A 24,204-nucleotide genomic window follows, 5' to 3' on the forward strand; every position below is an offset into this window, starting at 1 on the left:
GAAAAATGGTGTTGCTGGTTTGCCTACAATTCCTAAGAAATTTAAGCAATGTGATGCTTGCATTCTAGGAAAGCATAGCAAATAGTCTTTTCATGATTCACATTCAAGAGCACATAGAAAACTTGAACTCATTCATTCAGATTTATGTGGTCCTATGCCTGTTCCTTCTGCAAATGGAAACAAATATATGATGACATTTATTGATGACTACACTAGAATGTGTTGGGTTTATTTATTGAAGAACAAATCTGATGCTTTTCAAACATTCAAGAACTTTCATAAATGGATTGAAAATGATGCACAATCTCATATTGGGTCTATTCGCACTGATAATGGAAAAGAATACACATCAAATGAATTTGAAAACTATCTTCGCCAACATGGGATCAAACATCAAACAACTGCACCTTATAATCCCCAACAGAATGGTGTAGCTGAAAGAATGAATAGGACAATCTTAAATATGGTACTATCCATGCTCTTCTTCAAAAATGTAAAGATAATGTTTTGGGATAATGTTGTTCTATATGTTGCATATATAAAGAATAGATGTCCATCTAATGCTATTAGAAACAAGCCTCCATGTGAAATGTGGTATGGACATGTTCCTTTGGTAAAGCATCTCAGGGTCTTTGGTTCCACCTGTTATGCCTTGATACCAAAGGTACATAGAAACAAACTTGGTGCAAGAAGTTGTAAGTGTATCTTCCTGGGGTATTCAAACACCTCCAAAGCATATCGTCTCTATGATGAAGTAAATAAAAAGTTTGTTGTATCAGAGATGTAATTTTCTTAAATCATCCAAAACTGACAATGTTGTTGAGCGGCAACTTGATCGCTTGGATAGATTCGCAAAAGAAAAACCATTTTAAGAATTTGATAATCAGATTCCACATCTGGAAGGGGGGATTCCTATACTAGATCAACATGTGGAATCTTCTTCTGAAGAACACTCTCCCCTACATGAAACTCCAACAACGGATGATGCTTTAAGTGATGTGATTGACAGAATTGGGAGACTCAACCTTGATTCGGTCCCAACTCAATCAGCGGAGCAGCCTGGACCATCTGAGAAAGGTCCCCCAAAGTGGCTAACAAAGACACTTGAAAGTGTTCATCCTGATGAGGTTGGAAAGACAGGAACTAGAAATTAAAATAGCAAAATGGAGGTGATGTAGATGACTCTAATTCACCTGTTTATATGGATGTTCTTATGATTGTGAATTGAACTTGTCTAAAGATTTTGAACCAAATTCCTTCAAAGAAGCTGCTTCTCATGATGAATGGAAACACGCGATGCAAAAGGAGTATGATGCCCTCATAAAGAACGACACTTGGAAGCTGGTTGATCCTCCATTAGGAACCAAACCAATTGGCTGCAAGTGGGTCTACAAGAACAAATATAAAGTTGATGGCTCACTTGACAAACACAAAGCTAGGCTTGTGGCAAAAGGTTTTGCACAGAAGGAAGTGGTCAATTAAGAGGAGACTTTTGCCCCCACAGCAAAATGGGCTACCATCCGGACACTCTTTGCCCTAACAACTCAGAACGGTTGGAAAGTCCATCAAATGGATGTAAAAACTGCTTTCTTGAATGGAGATCTAAAAGAGAATGTTTTTATGTCTCGGCCTGAAGGATTTGTTGTAAAAGGACATGAACATAAAGTATGGAAACTTGTGAATTCCTTGTATGGCCTCAAACAAGCACTGCGAGCCTGGTATGAAAAACTAATTGAGCATCTTCTGAAACTCAATTTCAAACATTATGATCTTGATGATGCAACTTTATTTGTCAAGAAAGTTGGCAAAACAGTTGTATATCTTGTGGCATATGTAGATGATCTTTTAATGACAGGGAACAATGAAAGCTACATTGCATCCATAAAGAAGGAATTGGGGAAAAGTTTTGAAATGACTGATTTGGGCTATGTTCATTACTATCTTGCTATTGAAGTAACCCAACATCCGAAGTCCATATTTCTTTCTCAAAAGAAATACATTGGAGATCTGTTGAATAGGTTTGCCATGACATAATGCAATCCTCTTACTACTTTAATGGAACAAAACTTAAAGCTCACATCTATTGAAGGAAAAGAATTTGAGGATGCAACAAAGTATCGACAGCTTGTAGGAAGTCTCAACTACCTAACCACTACCAGACCAGACATTTCGTTTGTTGTTGGAATCCTCTCTAGGTTTATGCAAAATCCTTGTGAGGGACATTGGTCTGCTGCAAAAAGAGTTCTAAGGTACTTGAAGGGAACTCAAGACTTTGGAATCGAGTATACACAGGTGGACGAATTCAGCTTGATTGGATACTCTGATTTAGACTTCGATTGAGACAAAGAAACTGGGGTATCTACTTCAGGATATGCTATGAGTCTTGGATCAGGAGCTGTCTCCTGGAGATCACGCAAACAATTAGTTCCATCAGATTCCACAAAAGAAGTAGAATACGTGGCAGCAGCTGAAGCAACAAAAGGAATTGTGTGGCTCAGGAAAATTCTTGAAGATTTGCAGGTAAAACAAGTACAATCAACTCCACTCATGATTGACAATACCTTTGCAATAAAGTTGGCCAAGAACCCAAAGTTCCATGATCAAAAGAAGCACATCAATACTAAATATCATATGATTCAACATCATGTTGAGGCCAAAACAATCCATCTCCGTCATTGTTCCACTAATGAGCAAATTGCAGACATCTTCACTAAAGCGCTTGGAAGAGAAAATATTGAACGATTCAGAATGATGCTTGGACTCACCAACGTCCCTTCAGATTAAAGGGCAGAATGTTGACACCTAATCATCAGGATTTGGTGAATATAATGTAAATAAATAAATAAGTAATATGAACAGTCATCGGGAGATGAAGTTAATAGTCTCTTCCTCATGTATATAATAAAGACCAACCTGAAGGAATAAAATATACGAATCAATTTTGCTTTGAGGAGTTACTGCTTGGCCTGACACTACCAAAGCCATTAGTGTGTCTTTTATTTATTTTGCACAAAAAAATAGGTTTTACTACCATTTTTTAAATATGTTGAAAATTAACCCTAAAAAAATAAAAATCGTTCAAAAATACACACTTTTCGTTCTTTGGATTGTTTTTCATGTTTTTTTGGGGTTTTTTGGCTAGAGTTCTCGTTTTGAGTTTACAGTTCTCATTTCAAAGTTTACGTTGTTAAAAATGTTGTTTACAATTTTACAAATAATATTTAAAAAAATTAAGAAATATAAAACACACAATTACAATTGTGTGTGGGGAATTCGACACATATAAATGTAATAATTAAAAGAATTTATTCAATAATTTCTTATGATATAGGTTAAGAGCATGTGTTTCCTCCTAAGAGGTCACGGGTTCAAAACCATAGGGGGTAGAGTATGTATGACTTTGTAGACATAATAGTCGAATCGTTGCACCGAGGTGGGTCCCTTGTCCCACAAACAAAAGGGTCTCATACAACAATGTGGTGTCTAGCTTGGTCGTGACCTTAGAATTGGATAAAAATAATTATAAAAAATTATAATATAAAAAACAGAATAGTATTAGATAACCCATGCTATTTCCTTATATAGCATTAAATGTGATATAATTTATTTAAAGGTTTGAAAAAATTTTAAGATAATAAATTACATAAAGTGGAAGAGTTGTAATAAGATTATGAATTTATTACTCATTGACATTATTATATGAATAATTTAAATATTAATAAACAAATGTGTTGGGTAGAAAATTGGAAATGGAAAAAATTAAATTAAATACATAGAAAATATTATATTTTTTATTTCAAAAATAATATTAAAAAATATAAAAATATTTGTAATTAAAACTTTACTAATCCATAGTTAATTATAAATCTAAATGTTATAATTGTAGCTTGAAACATATACTATTAATATACCAAAAATTTGAGGAAACCAAAACCATAACAAGTCACGGGAAAAACATTTTTAAGATCCAAATAAATCTTTGATAACAAGAAATAACATAAACAATATTTTATTATATTGTACCAAATAAAAAGATAACAATAATTCAATTTAAGATAAAAAAAACCGACATAGTATAATTGGCAAGTGTATCTCGCTACATTTTTATTAAATTGAGTCCGAGCAAAAAAAATTGACATAATATAATTAGATTGGAAAGCCTATCTAGTTGGATATCTATCTGAACACATTCTTTGTATCTCCTAGTGCCAAGGAATCGTCATTAATAAAAGTAGGGTTGGAGCACCTTAACAATTCTTAAAAGGAACATTGTTGAGAGGGTGGGGTTGGAGATTATGATATTAATGTCAAAGATGTTTTTAAATATTTTATATATCAAGTTTAATTTATAGAGGGTAGAACTCTTCTTTCTCTGCCATTTAAGCTATAAATAATTTTTTTCTATGTTGTTAGGAAATGTGGGTTTGGGGACGGCTACAGGTGCGGGGACATGAACAGGTACATCATTTTTCGAAACAGGGTGTATGGGTTCGTCATGGGTTCGTCAAGGTATATTATAATATATATATATATATATATATATATATATATATATATATATATTTATGAATTTGTATATTTTTCAACTTTAAACAAGAAAAATAAAATATTTATGATTTAAACTTTAAATATTTAAACATGCATTGAACATTCAACATTCACAATGAAATTTCAAAATTTCTAGTCTGATATTAAGTGCAAATTAGAGTTTACATATTAATAAGAATCATGATATATGTCCATTGCGATACTGCATTGAAAATTTTTCTTAAGGCATCTCCAAACAAGAACTGGGAAATTTTAAAATACTAAAATAAAAATATCTAATAGTGAACAATGGCTTCCTCAAGCCATGTCATTAGCTCACTTAGATCTTCAGTTAACATGCTCTCCAGGCAGGGATCACTCTCATCATGAGTCTCTTGCTCATCCATAGCAGCTGGAAGTAGCTCAATAAGGCCATTTGGTTGTATCTCCTCGTCCACACACATAGCATCGTTTGTGTATTGGTCCCATCTCTTGAAAGGACCCTCCTTGTATCCAGGGTCTTTTCGAGATATGAGACGAAGTGTGCTATGAATGTACACTAAGTTCTCTGCCTTCTTTGAGCCCAACATATTTCTCTTTACTAAATGGGTAAAGGGATAAGTATTCCAATTTCTCTCGCAAGATGAAGAACTAACTACCTAGAATATTAGGGGAAGCCCATTAAATTAATTTAAAAATAAAAAATAAAAACTAAAATGAACCCCAAAGAACCCAAAAGACCCAATTTTGGGGTTCCAAGTACCCATCATCAAGGTTCTATGTACCCGTCAAGACAAGAGAACCCAATTTTTTTTAATGAAGAACCCGATTCTTCATAGAAGAACCCGGTTCTTATGGGTTCTTCTCAGAAGCACCCGAACCCGAATCCAGTATTGGGGGACGAGAACCCGGGACGGGTTCGAGAACCCCACCCCTGGGCTCGGGGACCCATGCAACATAGACCTTTTTGAGTTATTGAAATTTAGTAAGACTTAATTTTTCTTTATATATATTTTTTTATCATTTAAGAAGTTCATATTGGGTGTTCAGCTTTCAAATTTAATTTCAATATGCTATTTAAATAGCTTTCTCTTCTTTTGCATTGGAAGACCCACTTTTTGCGGGAATTCTTGCCTTCATGGAACCTTTCTACAATTTAGTAAGAAATTGAGTTAGAGAGGGTTATAATAGGCAAGGTTAATGGTCAAACTTATATTAAAGGGAAATGGAGCTCCACAAAAAATTCACCCTAACATTCAAATATGGGTAAACATTCAAAGATTACCCATCTTTAATGTGTTAACTATCATGGGTATGTCTTTAGAATAGTTAGTGGCAACAACTCTCATATTATGAGGAAATATTTATTACATAGGTTTAATTATTATCCTTAGCTTATTGCTCAAATTTATGAAAATTATTGAAATATAAAAATAAAACTTAACAAGCAAATGAACACATCATTCACACAAATATACATAATATGTATTTTTGAAAACCCAAGTTAAAGGTGATACCTATACTTTCCTTCCTTTTCTTTAGTTATGACATTGCAAATATAAAGAAAAGGGCACTAACTATAGAGTTGTCTTTGACAATGTGGCCTAAATGGATGCTACATAATCTTTTTCTTCCTCTATTCCACTCTAAAATTTAACTCATAAATGTCTTGTTCAATCATAATGTTAAAGTAATAGAATTTTCTCTTCCTTATAACCCCAATATTTAAGATAGTATAATAATCATTTAAGGCCATAGTTTTCATATGCCTCAATCCTCAATTAATATTAAGGTTTTGATCCTTTTAAATTTTTTCTCATTTTTTTTAATCCACACATAATTAATGAAAATTAAAACGACACCCACTTGATATTATAATGATCAATAAAATAATTTAGAAAAGACACGACTTTATATACCAATTATATAAATACAAATAATACATGAATCAGTTTTAAACCTCTAAATTTTTTTTTACCTAAAAACCTACCCAAATAAAATTAGTAATTAATAAAATATAAAATAGGAAAAGTCATTGACAATTTCAAAATGAATCAGTTTTAAACCTCTAAAAGAGCATAAACTTACATAAAACCTACCAAAATAAAATTAGTAATAGATAAAACATAAAATAGGAAAAGTCATTGACAATTTCAAAAGTGAGCCATGGGAACCAAGCTTAAGCTTGAGTAGGAAACCTACCATCATTGTGAAGACGCTGGAGCTAATAAACATTAAATCTTTACAATTATGACAACTTAAAATAATTAAAACCATAATGATACATGATATAACCATCTTCACCAAATCATTCAAAAACCTCCATGCGGAACACCCTGGTTCTACACTAATCACCCTTCTTAATCTTCTGCTCTGTCGCCTTACTCTCACACGCACTGGTATACTGACTAGTTTTCTGAGTGTCCTACATTTAGGTGGGAAATAATATATCAATTATAATAAAGAAATTATATTTTTATATATAAAAGGTTATTAAAAATAATATATGCGAATTTATGATATTGGGGAAATTTAAAATAAATCATAAATTCAATTTATTAAAAAATTAACATGAATAATAAAATTATAAGTTTTTATATCCCATATATTAAAAAAAGCCAAAATACACAATTTTATTTCTTAACATATATATAAATAGATAAATAAATAGAAAAAATATAACTACCAAAATCAAGTCACGAAGGAGATTTCTTAGTACTAAAAGGATTCATGGAACACAAGGAAATAAGCTTGTACGTTTATATTGTTCATTCCTTCTAGGCATTCCTTCCAGGCATTACATTACGGCAAACACTGTTTTAAACAAAACAATTGAGAAGAAATTACATCATTTCAAAAACAATAACTGAATCAAAGGCAATCTAAGAGATTCCTAATTACTAAAGGATTAATGAAAAGAAATTACATAATTTGGAAAGTCTTATTGAAAACAGCTTTAAATCCAAATAGTCTGCGAGTTCATGCCTTCCAACTTTCACTTTCCATTATTTTATATAAAGGAGAACCCCAGTCAGGAATTTGATTTTGGGTGTATTTCTTCCATTCTTTCCACCACTTCGTGAAGCTGCTTCCTTCCATGAAAACATCGGAGGAAATGCTGCGATCATTGATCAATCTTGTCGCATAACCTTCAAACATTTCAAGGCTTTCCAGCTTTTGGTGTTGGCCCTGTTCCAGATTTTTCATTTCTTTCAAAGCCTCTTCTACATGTGCCCAAAAGCAGGAGTCCTGAGTGAGGGATGCAAGCTTGGTACGACCGCTCCGACGTCTTGAACTGCGAGTGTTTTCCTTCTCTTCCATCCATTTCTGAAGAACTTTATGACGAGTGGGTCTTCCATTTGAAAGATAGTTGCCTTTACCATTAGAGATGCCATAATAATGTGCAATATCCAGAGGCTCTACAAGTCTTCTATACGCAGTGCCAGCATTTATCCACTTATTTTGGGATTGGAAATCACTTGGCAGCTCATTTCTCTTCCACATTTCAATAATGTTATCCCAGAACCCAGAGAGCCTTTCCCTGCACAAATTAGCATCGATATCATTATGTTTCCTGAAGGAATCATAATATGTGATGCCATCTTCCTTCTCACAACGCTCTTTATACCATTCAAGCTCTGTCATAATACTTTGCTTCTCGCTTAATTCAAATGCTAGCTTAGCAACATTTGTGTTATGCTTGTTTTCCATGTCTCTTGCTATTTGTAAGGCGATTGGTGCATTATCATTCTGCACAACACCAAATTTAAGAACACCTTTTAAGCATCAATTAGTACATGAAAAGAAGAAAGTAAAATTTAGAGAATGCAGATAACTATCAGTGGTTAGAATTTAATATCAAATCTTAGACAATAAGAAAGTAAAATAAATTCTAAACAAGCTGAGGGGATAGCCTCTTTTTCCACTTACATAAAGGAGATACCTAACATTATATATATGCCGGGCATGGGATGTTAGGTATCGCATTTATGTATTCATATATATTAATTCTAAATGTATAATATGTGGAGAGGTAAAAGTTTTCTATAGTCTCCTTCCATAAGAAATCCAGATGGTTAAATCTATGGTACTTGATAAGCCATTTGACTTGTATAAAGCTAACTGCAATATTTATTCCTTTTTAGTTCTTTCAAATAGTATTTCAAAAAGGAATTGAGGATCACCTGAACCCCAATACCAATGGCTTGGAGCTGTAATGACATTCCCATCTTGTAAGAGGACTCTGAATCAGGTTTTGCAACTCTTTCTCCACTAATCGACTTTTCTATGACATGTTTCAAAACAGCACCATACCCTATATGCTCTGACAAACAGTCATGTACGATATTATCATCAAGTTTTTCATGTCTTTGCATTGTCAAATGAAGCATCTTCAAAACGGTACCAGAATTATCAATACAAGCTGCGCCCTCGCTTGAAAAAAACATGTAAGTGCCAAAAGGTCTATACGGGCTTCTCTGGGTAACTCTATCTAACTCCCTTAGAAAGTCAGGCCCATAGTTTGTTGCTGTGTAAGTATGCTGCAGGACATTATTAAGAAGAGACCTACAAGCTTCTTGAATAAGAGAATCAGGTACAGTTTTACTGTCATTAACCATTATGCCTTGCCAATAAGGAAAAATAGCCATGAAGGGCTCAGCTATTGACTCAAATGGTGCAAGGAGCATACGAGGAACAATATCATGCTGGGAAACCACGTGAAAAAAATTGCCTGCCCAATTTTCACGGCCTACTGCTTCAACAAATCCTACATCCCCCACTAAAGGACTTCCAAATGTTATACAAAAAGGAGAACTTTGTCTGAGCCTCTTTTCCAGCACCCATAGTGTGGCCAAAGTTGCAACTGCTCCTCCTAAGGAATGACCCACAAATATAATGGGTTTGAGCTTCCTTTGTTTTGAATCCACATAAATCTGCATCTGCTTGGGCAAGAAATACATCAACATAATGCTACTATTTTATTTTTTCAAGAATGTAATCTCCAATAAGCTAAGAAGCAATGACTGCCTAAGATCACTCCGTACTGAAAGATAAATTAATTTACCTCTGCTTGGAAATCTGTATTCTCCATAATATGTAAGAACAATTTAAGAGCTCCCTGATGGACAAGGGCTGGTTGGTCATCATTACCCTTGAGGCAACCAGAAAATACCTTGTTGTCAGTTTGTATATTGCCCTCTCCATATTTGCTCTCTTTGACAATGAAACCTTCTACATCATGAAACGAAGGAAAGGCAACGTATGCAACGCCTTCATACTCACTCAGTGTATAACTCTCTGAGTTGTTTGCAAGACGTGCCTCTTCCCAAGCCTTGGACAGTATTCCACATGAAACAAGGAAAGTTGCAATCTCCTGACCAACAGTGAACCTGCACCAACATATCTGTAAATTAGCACTAATATTTTAGGAGCATGTCAAGTACCGGATTATTCGGTCTGCCATTACTGCACTGAATCAAAATCTCATTACTAATTCTCCGCCAACATGCAGAATCAGTCCGAAGGGACGTTAATTTCACAAACCTTCCAAATGCTTAGGAAAAGGAATTTTGAGATTTGATAATGTTAACCATTACATGCTGACTAGTTACCAATGTTATGACTGTGCACTGGGGGCTATGCACCAGCCGGGTGAATCAAGTCCATTGAATTTAACGCCAAAGATAAAGATAAATTCACCCAAAATTCCCCGCAAAGCTCAAAGGAAACCTCTATATCTTCCTCTACACAAACTCAAATTCCTCTCCAAATCACAATAATAATAAAATGCAATGTTAACCTTCTGGAAAACACCTGCTACTGCCCAATGCCCCATCTATCGAAAATATGCGCAAAATAATTTCGAAGTCGACAGGTAAATGTTTACCAAATGTGAAGAAAAAAATCATATCCAGAACTCCCTATCCATTTACAATAATTCATATCGGCCACTCCCTATCCATTTAAAATAATAGGCAACATAATTTCTAAATTGACACGTAAGCATTTATCATAACGTAAAGAAACCATATATTGCAAACTCATGCTTACAGCGGGGTAGACGTCTGTGCTTCCATTTTATTGCTACTGCTTCACGATTGTTACGAGTTTCTTTAAGATGCATGCGAGGTGTGTTGTATATGTAGTAAAATCGGAGGAGACGGCAATGTCGTGGAAAATCAATCGAATGAACATTGTAATGCGTTACGGAGTGAGAGGAAATTGTAGTTGTCAACGTTAATCCTTCGTTTGCGTGGAAAGATGTTGTTGCCGTCCAACGATGGAAAGATACTGTTGCCGTCAGAATTGACGGCGGTCAATGATAATCTGTGAGTTTCGTGGAGAGATATGGGTGCCATCCTGGAAGATAACTATTTAGAGCGACGTTTAGACCGGTTCATTTAATCATTTCAGAGAAATTTCCAAAATCTTTCCCACCCCTTGACGAGATAGCACATGATACTTCGTGTGAAATGGGTAAAAGATACTAAATTAGATTAACTATTTGGGAGGAAATTGATGATTATTCTTCCTTTTTTGAAAACATTGCATAATTTTCGAAGTGTGTTGGAGCTTTGATTTAACTAGTTAAATTTGATCCTGGATTTGTTCAGGATAACTTTCACCAGTTACCAATTATCTTAAATTAAAAAAAACACAATGACTTGTTGAAATTCCTACCTTTAAGAATGAGTGTCACACCCGCACCATCAATGAGGACATTGAGCCTTCTCGTAATGATATACCTCTTTGGAGAGGTCATGGAGCCACATGCCTTGATGATGTCATGTTTTTGCTCGAGGACATTACATTTATGACGAGAAGTTGCACCTTTATGATGATATATCATTATACATGATGGACGATGATTTGGGAATTACTTATGATGAGACATGATTTTTGAGTGAGACATTGCACCATTTGGTGAAGAGAAATGACTTTTGTAGCATAACTACACTATTTTGGAGGAGACGTTACCCTCATTTGTTCACTTTCCCCACATGTGTGATATTCATGGAGCATTTATTGAAGATGACTTAATGATTGAGCATTTTTTTTCATTGTATAGGTATTTTTGAGGCTCAATCTAGATTTAACAACCTTGTATCACGGATTTTTATGTGTTTTTTAACGCTTTTAGTAGATATTAGCTCCTATAAAGGAATAACGCTTAATTTCATCATACAATAGAGAAACCACTCTCCTCGTTTGGATGATTGCAACTTGTGGAGATATATTACTACTTGTCAACTTGTATTCTTATTTTAGCTATTTATAAGTAAATAACTAGTGGGACTTCTTGGAGAGATTGTTTGTGGATGATTTCCCAGGCTTTAAGGATGTTTCATGGTTAGGGTTTATGGATGTACAATTAATTATTAAGCGTTCTAAATCTTTTAGATGTATTTGTTGAATATATTAAATTCAAATATGTTTATCTAGTGGTAAGTGTGTATTTTCTTTGTATATTCTTTGATAGATGCTAACTTAAAGTGCAAGCAATATTTTTAGTGGAGAACCCTCACTTGATTTTGTCTTGAAAGCATGTGAAAGTACTAGGATGATTTATACGGTTAGTAATGCACAAACTTAGTTTCATCGTAGCTCTCTTTATGTTTCTTCAAAAGAATCCTTAATATGACTATGTATATCCCAAAAAAAATAGTAGGCACTAGTCTTATCCCCTCATAGTCAATCATTAAAATCAAATTAAACCTTTTATTTTATTTTAAATTTTTATATCTAGTAACCATTTATTACATTGTTGAATTATTTTCCATTCCATTTAAGGATTGGCATCTTACATTTTAGGTTTGTCATGTGCTATTTTATTTTAATAAATAGCTAGTGATGCAGGAGTATCACCCTACAAAAATTTAATCTGTGTAAGATCCCAAGGGGATCTTGTACATTTTAGATGTAGGTATTATTTTCTCCAATTTATTTGTATGAATTAGAATTAGATGGATTTTATTGTAATAGGCCAATTGTCCTAATTCTAGAGGAAACTGGATAATCAAGTTGTTAAGATATTTCGAATAGTTGATATTTGGGGCAATTGGGCCTTTGTAAATACTGACAGGTGTCCAGCTTAGCTTTTGAGTAGTTTTGGATAGGTGTCCAGTTTCATGTCTTGAAGAGATATTTTCCGAATGGGAATTGTATATGTATGATGTATAGAAGTAGGAAAGTAAGGTAGAGGGGTAGAGAGTAGAAGCCCAGGAATGAAATAAAAGCTCGGTGGAGTGATTAAAACTTCCTCTGTAAATATGTCCTTTTGAAGTTAATAGAATAGTGACGAATTTCAAATTTATGTCAGAATGAGAAGTGTGTTTTGTTGTTAGGGGCTCAAAGATATCAGGGCATTGTTTGGATATGTATTGGAGTATTGGTGCATAAATGGAATAACTGTGAGGTTGCTGACAAAGAATGCAGAGGCGGAAATAAATAGAGAATGAACTTGAAAACTAGAATGGAGCATGCAACTCTGCTCAATATTCAAAATCAGTTAAATAGAATTACATTGGATACATCAACAATAAATGACTGCAATGAGACTAAACTAAAATTCAACTAAACTCAAGAGAATAAAAATTGACTATGACACTTGACAGAAAATGGAATTAAATATAATAACACCTAGCAGATAGTGATATTAATATCGCAACACCCCCTCCTAATCTCAACTGTTACAAGTAATGGCACTTACAATGCCTAGTCTCTCTCTTTGAAATTCAAATACATTTTTCCCAAGAGGCTTTGTAAAAATATTTGCAAGTTGATCTTTAGAACCACAAAAGGCAAGTAATATGTCTCCATCATTGACAAGCTCATAGATGAAATGAAAACATGTGTCAATGTGCTTGTTTTTTTTGTGAAAGACATGATTTTTTGATAAAGAAATTGCAAAACTATTATCATAGTAAATCAAAGTTAGCTCCTTTTGAACATTTGAAAGATCTTCCAACAATCTTCTAAGCCACACTACTTGACAAGTTGCTAAAGTGGTAGCTACAAACTCTTTCTATGGTGAAGATATTGAAACGATTGGCTATTTCTTAGATGTTCATGAAATCATATTAGTTCCAAGATGAAAAACAGACCCTGAGGTGATTTTGCGATCATCTAAACTATCTGTATAATCGTTGTCTATATAACATGAAAGTGAGTTATCTTTAGAATGTGTGTAGAGAAAACCATAGTTTCGAGTCCCTACAATATATCTTAAGATCCTTTTTGTAACCTTCCAATGAGAAATCTTGGGTGACTGCATAAACCTGGAGACAAAACTAGCTGCAAACATGATATCTGGTCTAGTTGTAGTGAGATACAAAATACTACCAATTAATAGAATTTTATACAATGTGGAATCAACTAGTGGTGCTACATCTTATATTCTCAACTTAGTGCCTTGAGAAATCAGTATATCAGTTAGTTTACAATTCGTCATTCTAAACTTTGGAGGATGTTAGTGGAATATTTTTGTGGACCAACAAAAATTCCATTAGTAGATTGTTGAATTTCAATGCTTAAGACATATTTCATGGCCCCTAGATCAGTCATATCAAACTCTACTTTCATTTCTGCTTTGAAGTCCTCTAACATCATATTGCATGTATAAAGAAGATCATCAACGTAAAGGCATACAATGAGAATTTTACCTTCATGAGTTTTTGTATACAACGTTTGCTCATGGTTTCTTCTGCAAAAACGACTTTTGATGAGATAGGTGTTGATGCAACTGTACTAAGATCTTAGAGCTTGTTTCAAGCCATACAAAGCTTTCTTCAACTTGTACACCTTATGCTCTTGTCCTAGAACTTCAAAACCAGGAGGTTGCTCCACATAGGCTTCTTCCTGCAATATACCATTTAAGAAATCAAATTTTACATTAAGTTGATAGACTTTCCATTTGTGTTAAGCAGTTGTGGATAAAATAGTTCTGACGGTAACCTTACTACTGGAGCAAAGGTTTCACCATAATCGAAACCAAATTATTGTGAGAATCCTTTGGAAACCAACCTTTTCTTATGTTTCTCAATTTCTCCCTTTTCATTTAGCTTGGCCTTATATACCAATTTTACATCAATTTTGGTTTTGTCTCTTGGGAGATTAACTAATTCCCAAATATCATGCTTCTCTATGGCAACATTTTCTTGGTTTATTGCATCAACCCAATGTTTTTCTTTAACTTCTTCTTCAGAATGGGTTGGTTAAGATGAAAGGAAGGCAAACATATTATGTTGATCACACTTATGCTCCTACTCATATATTTCTCTAATGCTTCTTGTTTTATGAAGATGTTGACCCATTGGTGGATTCATTGCTGGAAGATATACCATTTTCATAGTGGTATGGATCTTCTTGAACCTGCAATGGTAGTTGTGGTGGATAAACAAGATGATTTAAAGCTTCATCAATATGATCAGACCAAGATTTATTTTCAAAAATTTTAACATCTCTACTTAAAATAAACTTCTTGGTAACTAGATTGTAAATTCTATAGGCCGTTGATTGTTACTATAGCCTATGAAATACATCTTTCACTCCTATCATCAATCTTATTTCTTAGCTGCTTAGGAATTTGTGCAAATGCTACTGATCTAAAAATTCTAAAGTGAGATACATTCACTTTCTTACCATTCCATGCTACTTGAGGTATTGCATCTTGGACACTGGTTGTTGGAAATCCATTGAGAACATATACTGCTATGGAAACTGCTTTAGCCCAATAGTAATTAGACAACTTCCTCTCATGCAGCATACATTTGGCCATATTCATGATTATCGGGTTTTTCCTTTTTTATACTCCATTATGTTGAGTATATCTTGTTGTGTTATGCATGATGATTCCTTGTTTTTGGAAAAAATATTTGAAGTCATTAGAGTCGTACTCTCCTCCTATGTCTCACCTAAGGACTTTTAAAGGCTTTTCACTCTTCTTTTCGCTTCTGCTTTGAATGCTTTGAATCTTGAGAATGTATCTGATTTATTTTTGAGAAAATAAACCCACATATTCCTCCTATAACTATTAATGAAGGTCATAAAATAAAGACTACCACCAATGGACTGTGTCTTCATTAGGACACATATATCTGTATGGACTAGCTCTAAAGGATCTTTTGATCGAGAAGAAGATGTGGGAAAGTTGTCTCTTTTATACTTGGATATAATGCATATTTCACAGTTACAATATTTTTCATTTATAATAGGAATACCAAAAACCATTGAATGTTTCTGAATTAGACCTAGACTCTTGAATGAAATATGCCCATACCTAGAATTTCATAGTTGAGACTCATCTATTCTTGACACATTGTGGGGAAAAGACTAAGGGAGATTTCGACTTCTAAGAGTTAAGGGAAACATCCTATTCTTTTGATTTTAACCTTCACTATCAGTCTTCTATTGGGACGTTTTTCATATATTTAACACGTGTTCTATAATGTCCCTTAATAATAAATAATAAATAATAAATAATATCATATAATATTAAAATACAAGAAAATAAACAATAAACAATAAATAAAAAATAGTAATAGTAAATAAATAATAAATAATAATAAATAACAATACTAAAGCTCTAAATAAATATAAATAGAAATAAAACAAGAAAGCAGTAAAAATCAGTAAAGCTATCAAAAAGTAAAAACAAAAGAAATAAAACAAGAAAGCAATAAAGTTACATGTTGACACATGGAGTGTGTGCATGTGGTTCCCCTTCCAATGTTTGCTCTATTTAATAGATGGTGAGGAAGATGAGAAGCATTCCATCATTCCAGGATTCCATCATCAATTCTCTTGGGAGAATAGTGTTGTGAGGTAAAGGATTCCCTAGCAGTAGTATGTTGAGTAAGGACTCGGGGGTGGCCAGTTGTAGCAAGATTTTGTGCAATTGAGCCTACGGTTGGGTGGAGAGTCATCCCCAAAACTTTGTTGCAGTTAGCAGAATTCAACTAGCGTTCAACTAGCGTTCCACAGGTAAGTTGTCTCTCCTCACATTTCTTTTGAAATTTAATGTTAACTAGTTGATAAATTGCGTGTTGATTATAAATCGCTTGATTAATCTAATTAATTACGTGTTGTTATTTCGGGGCTGTTACATATGGTATCAAAGCGGGTTTCAACTCTGTGTGACCTCTAAGTAAAATTTTTGAGAAAAATACTAAATTATTTTTTCCAATTATTTTGTTTGTGATGATCAAGAAAAATTTAGTCAAACTAAATTTGAGAGAAATAAATACAAATCTAACCTTTCTTTTTACAATAATTATATATAAATAAATTTATATGCTTGGACATACTAATTTAAAATATATATATATATATATATATATATATATATATATATATATATATATATTATATATATATATATACAAAAAAAAACAAGCCAAGCAAGGTACATCACTTGGCAAGGATAGGGGGGCTCCATTACTTACTGCACTTGCTCTCTGACTTGAAGGTAGCGCATGTTCGCCAGGTTTCACAGAGATCCATATTATTGCATGGACGAATGATTGTATTTAACTGCTTAGAACTTGTTAGTAACCCTTCTTGGTTTTTTTTAAGAGAAAATTTGATTCACTTTTGTTATTGATTGGACATTGTACTCATAATTTCGTTCAAAATAATGGAAATCACATAGTTTGACTGTGCACTAATGTTTATGTGTGCAAAAATTCATCTTCTAAATGCTTTCATAGTTTTCAATTTGGAATTCAATGTGTTGTTCGAATCAACAAGATTTGACAGACTCACCTTACTAATTTTCTTCTTTTCTTGACTCCATTTCCCAAAGCAAAGTACCGGAATTGATAAGACCAGCTGTAATATTAGAAATTCACCTTAATTTGTTGATATTAAAGTGAAAATCCGCCATTTATAGGGCACCAAACTTGTCGTTCTGCAATTAGTTTGGAAAAAAAAAAAAACAGGCAGAGAATTTCACGGATTTATGTTTTTTTCAAGCTGATTTGACAATTTAAATCATCAATCTGCAGTTTAGCTTTTCTGATTTCAAGAAATTAATTCCATATTTGAAGGAAACACCAAACTTTATCACGGGTTTTTAGCACTTTTTCCCCAAGAATTTAGGCTTCATGCCTTTCAAGCATACCCCCTCCGGTTGCCATGAGCCAATCCAGCAGTGAGAAAGTCTGTAATACAATTACTTTTAAGATAGTAGATAAATTTTCTTTATTTATATTTATAAACCTTGGTCATAAAATTTGTAAGCCAAGATTTCTTTCTTGAATCCTTAATCTTAGCGGATCTCTGTTTGTCTCTGCTCTTTTTGTCCAAAGTTGTATGAGGATTCGTCTTCTTAATGCCTAGATTGGTGGTTTGTCTATAGAAGCTTTTATTCACACTTCTAAAGTGTTTTGAACGGTAAAATTGCTTGAAGCTTTCTTTCCGTGTTGTTTTCCATGTTTAATCGGTGCAGTCCTTGGAAAGATCTATTCTCTGAGATGTTAGATCCACTGTTTTGTCGAGTTTTGGTCTTGAACAAACTGCTCCACATAGATCTTTTCTGGAATTGACCATATTAGCCTGGTTAATAAGTTTGAAGGCTTTATGTCCTATATGAATGCTTGGAAAGTTTGAAGGCATTAATACTCTGTTTTAATGCGTCTCGATCTCTAAAATGCTAAGAGCTTCAAGGCTTCATAAAATCATTGAATGTATCAAAAGTCCTATACTTGACCAATATTGATATTTTCCCCTTTTGGTGGTGATTTTGGCATATTTGCGTATACTTGGGTCTTGTTATTTTTCAAATTTATGATTATTTTCTTGTCGTTCTGGGGCATTCCGAGAATCGAACTCGGGAGCTCTCGGGGCCACATCAGTGCGCTTCTAATCACTTTTATCTTAATAATATTCGATGGACAAGAGGGAGTAGGATGTTCATGTTCCGTATTTCCCAAAACCCTATACCCATATCTTGTTCCGTTCTTGCTTCAGTTTCAATTGTTTTATCGCTGGGCTGCGACAAAGAAAACTTTCGAGTGTGGCTATGACTTGAAGCGTAGGGATTCTGCAAGTTTTTTTTCCAGAAGATTAAAGGAGAGCCGAGTATCATGATTTCCCAATCTAGTTCTCACAACTAGGGCTCTAAGATTCAAGAGGGTTTGAAACTAGGTTTGCAGATCTGAAGAAGCATAGGGCTTTCTATTGTTGGAGCGGCCAAGGAATCGTAATTCGAAGGCTTGACCCAATTTTTTGTTGAAAGACGGCAAGCTTATTTTTAGATTTGTCAATAAATCGAAATTCTTTGAGAAATATCGAAATTTCTGAGGCCATTGGTAAATTTTTTGAAGTCCATTTCAAACTTTTTGAAAGGTCGTTTTCATTTCTGAGCAAGGGATCATTTTCTTGGAAAGCCATTCAGGGTTTATTAATTATTTGGAGCCATTTAACTCAAAATTTCACAAGAATCCATTGTTTATGGCTTGAAGAGATCAATTTCTAATTTTTTTTTTAGGGTCACAGGCCTATCAACCATTTATTTCTCAATCACAAAGATTGCAAAATTATAACTTAATTTTTTTTTCTGAAATTCTCCCATTTTGCAATCAAATACTGAATTGCTGAAGGTGAACTCCATCAATTTCTGAAGAGATCAATTATCGAAAGGTTTTTGCTGTTCAATTTGGCATATATTTTGTTGATATAGCCCTTAATGTTTTGACAGGTTCTGCGTTGAGCATATAGCACATCTATTCTACCTAATGTGAGAACATTAATTCTGCAGGGGCTAATTACATTTTTTTTGAAGAGCCTAATCTTTCTAGGAACTGCCATATTTTTGTTAATTATTTTCTAAGGCAATGTCTGGGCTGGCCGTGAGTTTATTCTGACTTCTTTTCATCAAGGTCATAGGGTTTCTAGGCCTCCTTTCTCCTCCAATCCGTGAGCAAATTTTTGAGATACTGTTATCAAATTCGTGGGCATTTTTGAGAGTATATTTGTCAAAGATTTGAGGCATCTAAAGGTTTAAAGTAAAGTTGTTTGGGGAGTTTTACAGTCAAGTTGTCCAGCAGATTTGTATCTATTACCTCATTGATCTCTTGTAGCTTGAGAAAAAAAAATTGTTGATCAGTCCATATTCAACAAGTTTCTTGAGTGTGAAGTGCTCTTTTTCTTTCTAAAGGGTCCCTCTCATTCTAATTCTAGTGATTCTTCATTGTGTTGGGAAATTTGAAATCAAGGAGACAGCTTCACTGTGTATTCAAACTCACTCATTGCAGAAATCCATCTTAATATGGGACTATTGAATTGGCAAATTGTAGGTTTCTCTGGCGGACATCTCCTCTTTCACTTAATTTTGATCTTGCATTCATACATCAATTGATAATTGGGATTGTGGGCTATATTCAGAATAACAGGTCTACTGTTTGTTTGCATAAAAGGGGGTCAGTTAAACAAGAAAAATGAGTGCTTTTTTTTTGTTATTTTGTGCCTTCATAGAGAGGCTACCAAGTCTAAATCATGAGACAAATGAATCAGACTCGCCAAGTCAATCTAACTTGTGTTTGACTTGTGAGTATGATTCATACTCGTGAGTGAAAAATTGTGAGTAACTTAGGGTTGAGTCGACTTAGAAGACATAACTCAACTTAGTTTCCTCAAAATACAGAGTCAAGCACAGGATCAAAACACTCGGAAGAGTTTGGTAAAGCTGATTTGCATCAAGTGATGCGAAAATATAAATTTGCATCTTGAAAAAAAATCAAAATTATTGATCACTTTTCAATTTATTGTGGAGTTGTATTTGTAGAGTTCTCACATAATCATATTGATATTATTCAAATTTTATGGTGCTTTTACCTTAAGGCCCACCCATGGAGGGAAATGACTACTTGGTTATCAATAATTATATAGAAATGAATGAAATTGAAGCCATAAAAAATTAGAGTAATATTATAAGATGAGCAATCAATGATATAACACTGATAATTTAAATGCAAAAATATTAATATAAGGTGGCTAGCATGACATGGATGGTGGAATACATTTAAAAGCCTTTGTCCAATTTTTTTTAATTCTTTGACGTTTTGGTTTTCGATATACTGCAATTTGTCCGTCTGATAAATTTAGGTTTATTTTTAAAGTCGAAAATCTAGCATCGTTCCTAGAATTTTCCTTTGCATAAAATCCGCCGACGGGTATCAGTTTAAATTTAGGGTGTTTCTCTGCCGTTCATTTTACTCATTTGACCCGTGTGTGCATATTTTGTTGCATTTGAATGGATTTGTCAATTATTTTCCGTTTGAATTGATGCCTCTTTGGACCCGGTTCACTTCACTGTGCATGGATAATATCAAACTCTGACCTGCTCGCTTACCGAAGCCGAGGGTGCTTTAATGAGAGTTGAACAATTTGAACTCATGACGTCAATCAATTCCTCCTTCTGAATTTCGGATGATTATTTTTTTAGTCTCTGGGCTGGGCACAAAATTTCATCATTTTAACATTAATGTCCTCATTTGACATATCTAAATTCTAGTCACAGTTTACGGCCTTTGAAATGCCTATCTTGGAAATGAAAGGATTCCTATATAATTTATTTTATAAGGAGTTATTTGCTCTTTTATGCAGTGCTTAAATTTTTGATTCATGTAATATTTCATAGATAAATGTGGGGTAGTTATGAACTCAACTCTGTATTATTGTATGTGGTAAATCCACTTCAATTGAGGATCGTCAATGTTGGCCAATTCATACACATAATCAGGAATCTATGTTGGCACAGATTTGAATTTGAGTTCATTTAGTGTAACCTCAAATATCGCTAAAACTGTAAGTACTAATCAAAATTTCTTGTATAGAATACTTTAACCTGCAAAGGCATATTGCTGATAATTAAAACAGCAAACACACTAATCTTTACATCTGAAAACAGAAAGCTAAAGCTACAGCTCAAAACAAAATTCTCAAACCATAAAGTGGTCCACTTTGCTTCTCTTTTATAGATTAGTAAGAAGAGAGATATGATGAATCTAGATGCATGCACAACAGTTCCTTAACTGGCAGTGTGAACTTTAATGCTGGTGTGCCTTTCTCGCATGGATAACCGAGCCAACTTAAGGTGTGCCTTCCTAGAAACGTGCCTTTTTATCAGGCCCAGAGTCCACATGCATGAGCACCCCTACTAACTTAGGGAAATGCATCATCTAATTGTGCATGTAAAACTGAATAAAGAAAAAACATATTTAGTACTGAATTGTTGAATATAGAAAAGATATTTAAAACTGGAACTCGACTGAAGGTGGCACATGCATTCTTTTGGTGTGCATATGCTCCCTATCTCTCTCTTCTCTAGAGATGCTAGTGTGCTCTCATAACTACCTTATGAACTGTTGAAAGGAGGGCTACTGACTGTTGTATGGAACTTTGTTGTATGCTGCTCTACTGGAAGGGTAAGAATGTTGTAGTTTGAACCATAGTTATCTAGTTTGAATTTGAATTCGTTATGATATGAAAAATTCAAGTGAATATTTTTTTGATTTTTTATTATTTATTTATTTATTTTTATTTAATTAATTTATTTTTTTTTATTTTTTTTTAGTTTGAAAATTTTTACCAGTATTTACCAAGTAGTTGTGGTTTGAAATAAAGGTTAGCTAAGGATAGGAAATTTTGTAATATTTTATGGTAACTTTTTACTCAGTTCCATAGATACTGCATACAGATGTAATTCTATTCGATGATAAATAACGCTTCAAACTAAACTGCCAGCAAAATGCGCACAAAGTGCATAGTACTTAGAAGTTTGATGTATTTCTTATTAGAAAAAAAGTCAAGGTCATATAGTTTATTCTCACAATCCTGGAGATGTTTTCATGTTGAACACACTTTTCACATATTAATATTGTGGATTGATTTCATCTGGATGTCCTGCTTCCTGAGCCTGACATCACCCACCAAATTTGCTTAGGCCTGCTGAATCACTGTCCGAGAGTTTTTTTTTTTTGTGAGTGATTCGGTTTTATTTGCGAATTATTAAAAGGGTAGTTAAGGTGCATGCTTTCCTACATCCTCATGGGCTATAAATTCTGAATTCTTGCTATGGTCACACTTAATAAACTTGGGGATGGTGATAATCTACCCATAATTGACGATGTATAATTCTTTGAAAGATCAGTATATTTTCTGTCTATTAGCTTATTTTCACATGAATTTTTCCTTGAGAATCCTGTGATACCATGCTATGATGATAAACATATCTTGAATGATGGTAATTTCTGAACATTGTAAACAACTAAATTTCACATCCTAAACATTCATTTCTTGTGATTGAACAATACGCCAACTGACATGATTCGATCCACATTGGATGGCATTTTCCCTAAAATTTTTGAGCACTATTGATATGGTATACTGGCATGTTTTTGTGGAGGAACAAATCTTTAATGCTGGTGTAACTACTCACCACCGGTTCATTTTACAACATAGTTTACATAGTGCTTGAAGTATTTGGATAATTGATGTTGACATTTGTAATATCGTCACCATTTGAAGTGCTCTAAAATAGTGAAATCTGTTCCAATTCACAATGGTATAAACTCTGATATCTTATTACCTTTAGATGATCGTTGTTTATGTGGCAAAATTGCTGACTTTGTCCACTTGCATCTGTTCATTATTTTATGGTTTCAATCTGATCTAAAAACACAGAGATAACATTCCTTGAATGCTAATCATATTATTCACTATTTATTTGGGTTGGATTGCTGTTCTCATTGTCCTTTAGCGATGGCAGTTTGATTGGCATTTCTCTGGTCTATTATTGCAAGAACACAACTCTCTAAATATGATCTTCTAATGATGACAACAAATCCTTGATGATTAAGATGTGGTGAACTAATAAGGAGTGCTCACTTAGCTAAGATAGATACTTTTATGGAGCATCTAAATCATGTTTTATTGTTTAAACTTTATGACACATCGATTTCAGTTTAGTTTAATTAACTGTTATGATGTTAAGTATAAGGTTACATGACGTTTCATGATATAATGATAAGAGGATAATGATGCACATGAGGTTCTTATAGTGATGATGTATCCTTATGATGATGATGATATGCATAGGAATTATGATGTTATGTCGAGGTATATTGACATATTCATTTACTACGTGATAATATGTATTTAATGTTGAATACTCATGATGGATATGATATGCATAACATGTCCTAGGAATTATGATGCCATAATATGAGGTTTATTGACATATGGTTCATTTATTATGTGAAGTCATGATATGTCTTTGATGCAAATATGTTGATGTTATAACTTATGATGGTATTTCATAAGGTGAAGCAAGTGATAGTTGCATACAAATCTATGACATGCATGAGCATGCAGTTCGTTATTATTCATAATGTTGCGATTAACAATGATGAATGTTCTCATGATGACATGCAAGACTTGGCATGTGGATTATTTTCTATGATACTATGATGGTATAGCTAATGCATTAGTTGCATGTTGAGGTGTGATGATTGACAGGACTCCACAAATGGGCCGAGAGGGCCGGTTTATTTGATGATCTCATGCGAGCCCATACGCACAAGGGAGAATAAGTAACACCATATGGGCTGGGGACAAACTCAATCAACACTACATATGCCAGTGGTTCCTTTGTCTTGTATATCTCTTGATGGATAG

General features: G+C 33.8%; 1 protein-coding gene across 1 annotated transcript; it reads right to left on the reverse strand.

Annotated features, from left to right (window-relative positions):
* Positions 1 to 7,273: 7,273 nt before the first annotated feature.
* Positions 7,274 to 10,684, reverse strand: LOC149243850 (lipase-like PAD4). Its single transcript, XM_089367873.1, has 4 exons — positions 10,579 to 10,684; positions 9,593 to 9,917; positions 8,712 to 9,467; positions 7,274 to 8,277 (listed from the first exon to the last, which is right to left on the reverse strand). The coding sequence occupies exons 1-4, from the start codon at positions 10,602 to 10,604 to the stop codon at positions 7,507 to 7,509; spliced, it is 1,878 nt and encodes a 625-aa protein (XP_089223999.1). The 5' UTR covers positions 10,605 to 10,684; the 3' UTR covers positions 7,274 to 7,506.
* Between the last annotated feature and the right edge of the window lie 13,520 nt (positions 10,685 to 24,204).

Source organism: Pinus tabuliformis, chromosome 8, assembly GCF_031772625.1.
Source record: "Pinus tabuliformis cultivar Carrire ecotype Pingquan chromosome 8, CPIR1, whole genome shotgun sequence".
In the NCBI taxonomy this organism is placed as follows: Eukaryota; Viridiplantae; Streptophyta; class Pinopsida; order Pinales; family Pinaceae; genus Pinus; species Pinus tabuliformis.

Bases quoted from the DNA above. Each gene is read 5' to 3' on its own strand.
- LOC149243850 (XM_089367873.1), bottom strand. From the start codon at position 10,604: ATGGAAGCACAGACGTCTACCCCGCT. The intron at 9,918-10,578 runs GTAAGCATGAGT...ATGTTGGTGCAG, and splicing joins GCACAGACGTCTACCCCGCT to GTTCACTGTTGGTCAGGAGA. The intron at 9,468-9,592 runs GTAAATTAATTT...TTGCCCAAGCAG, and splicing joins ATACAGATTTCCAAGCAGAG to ATGCAGATTTATGTGGATTC.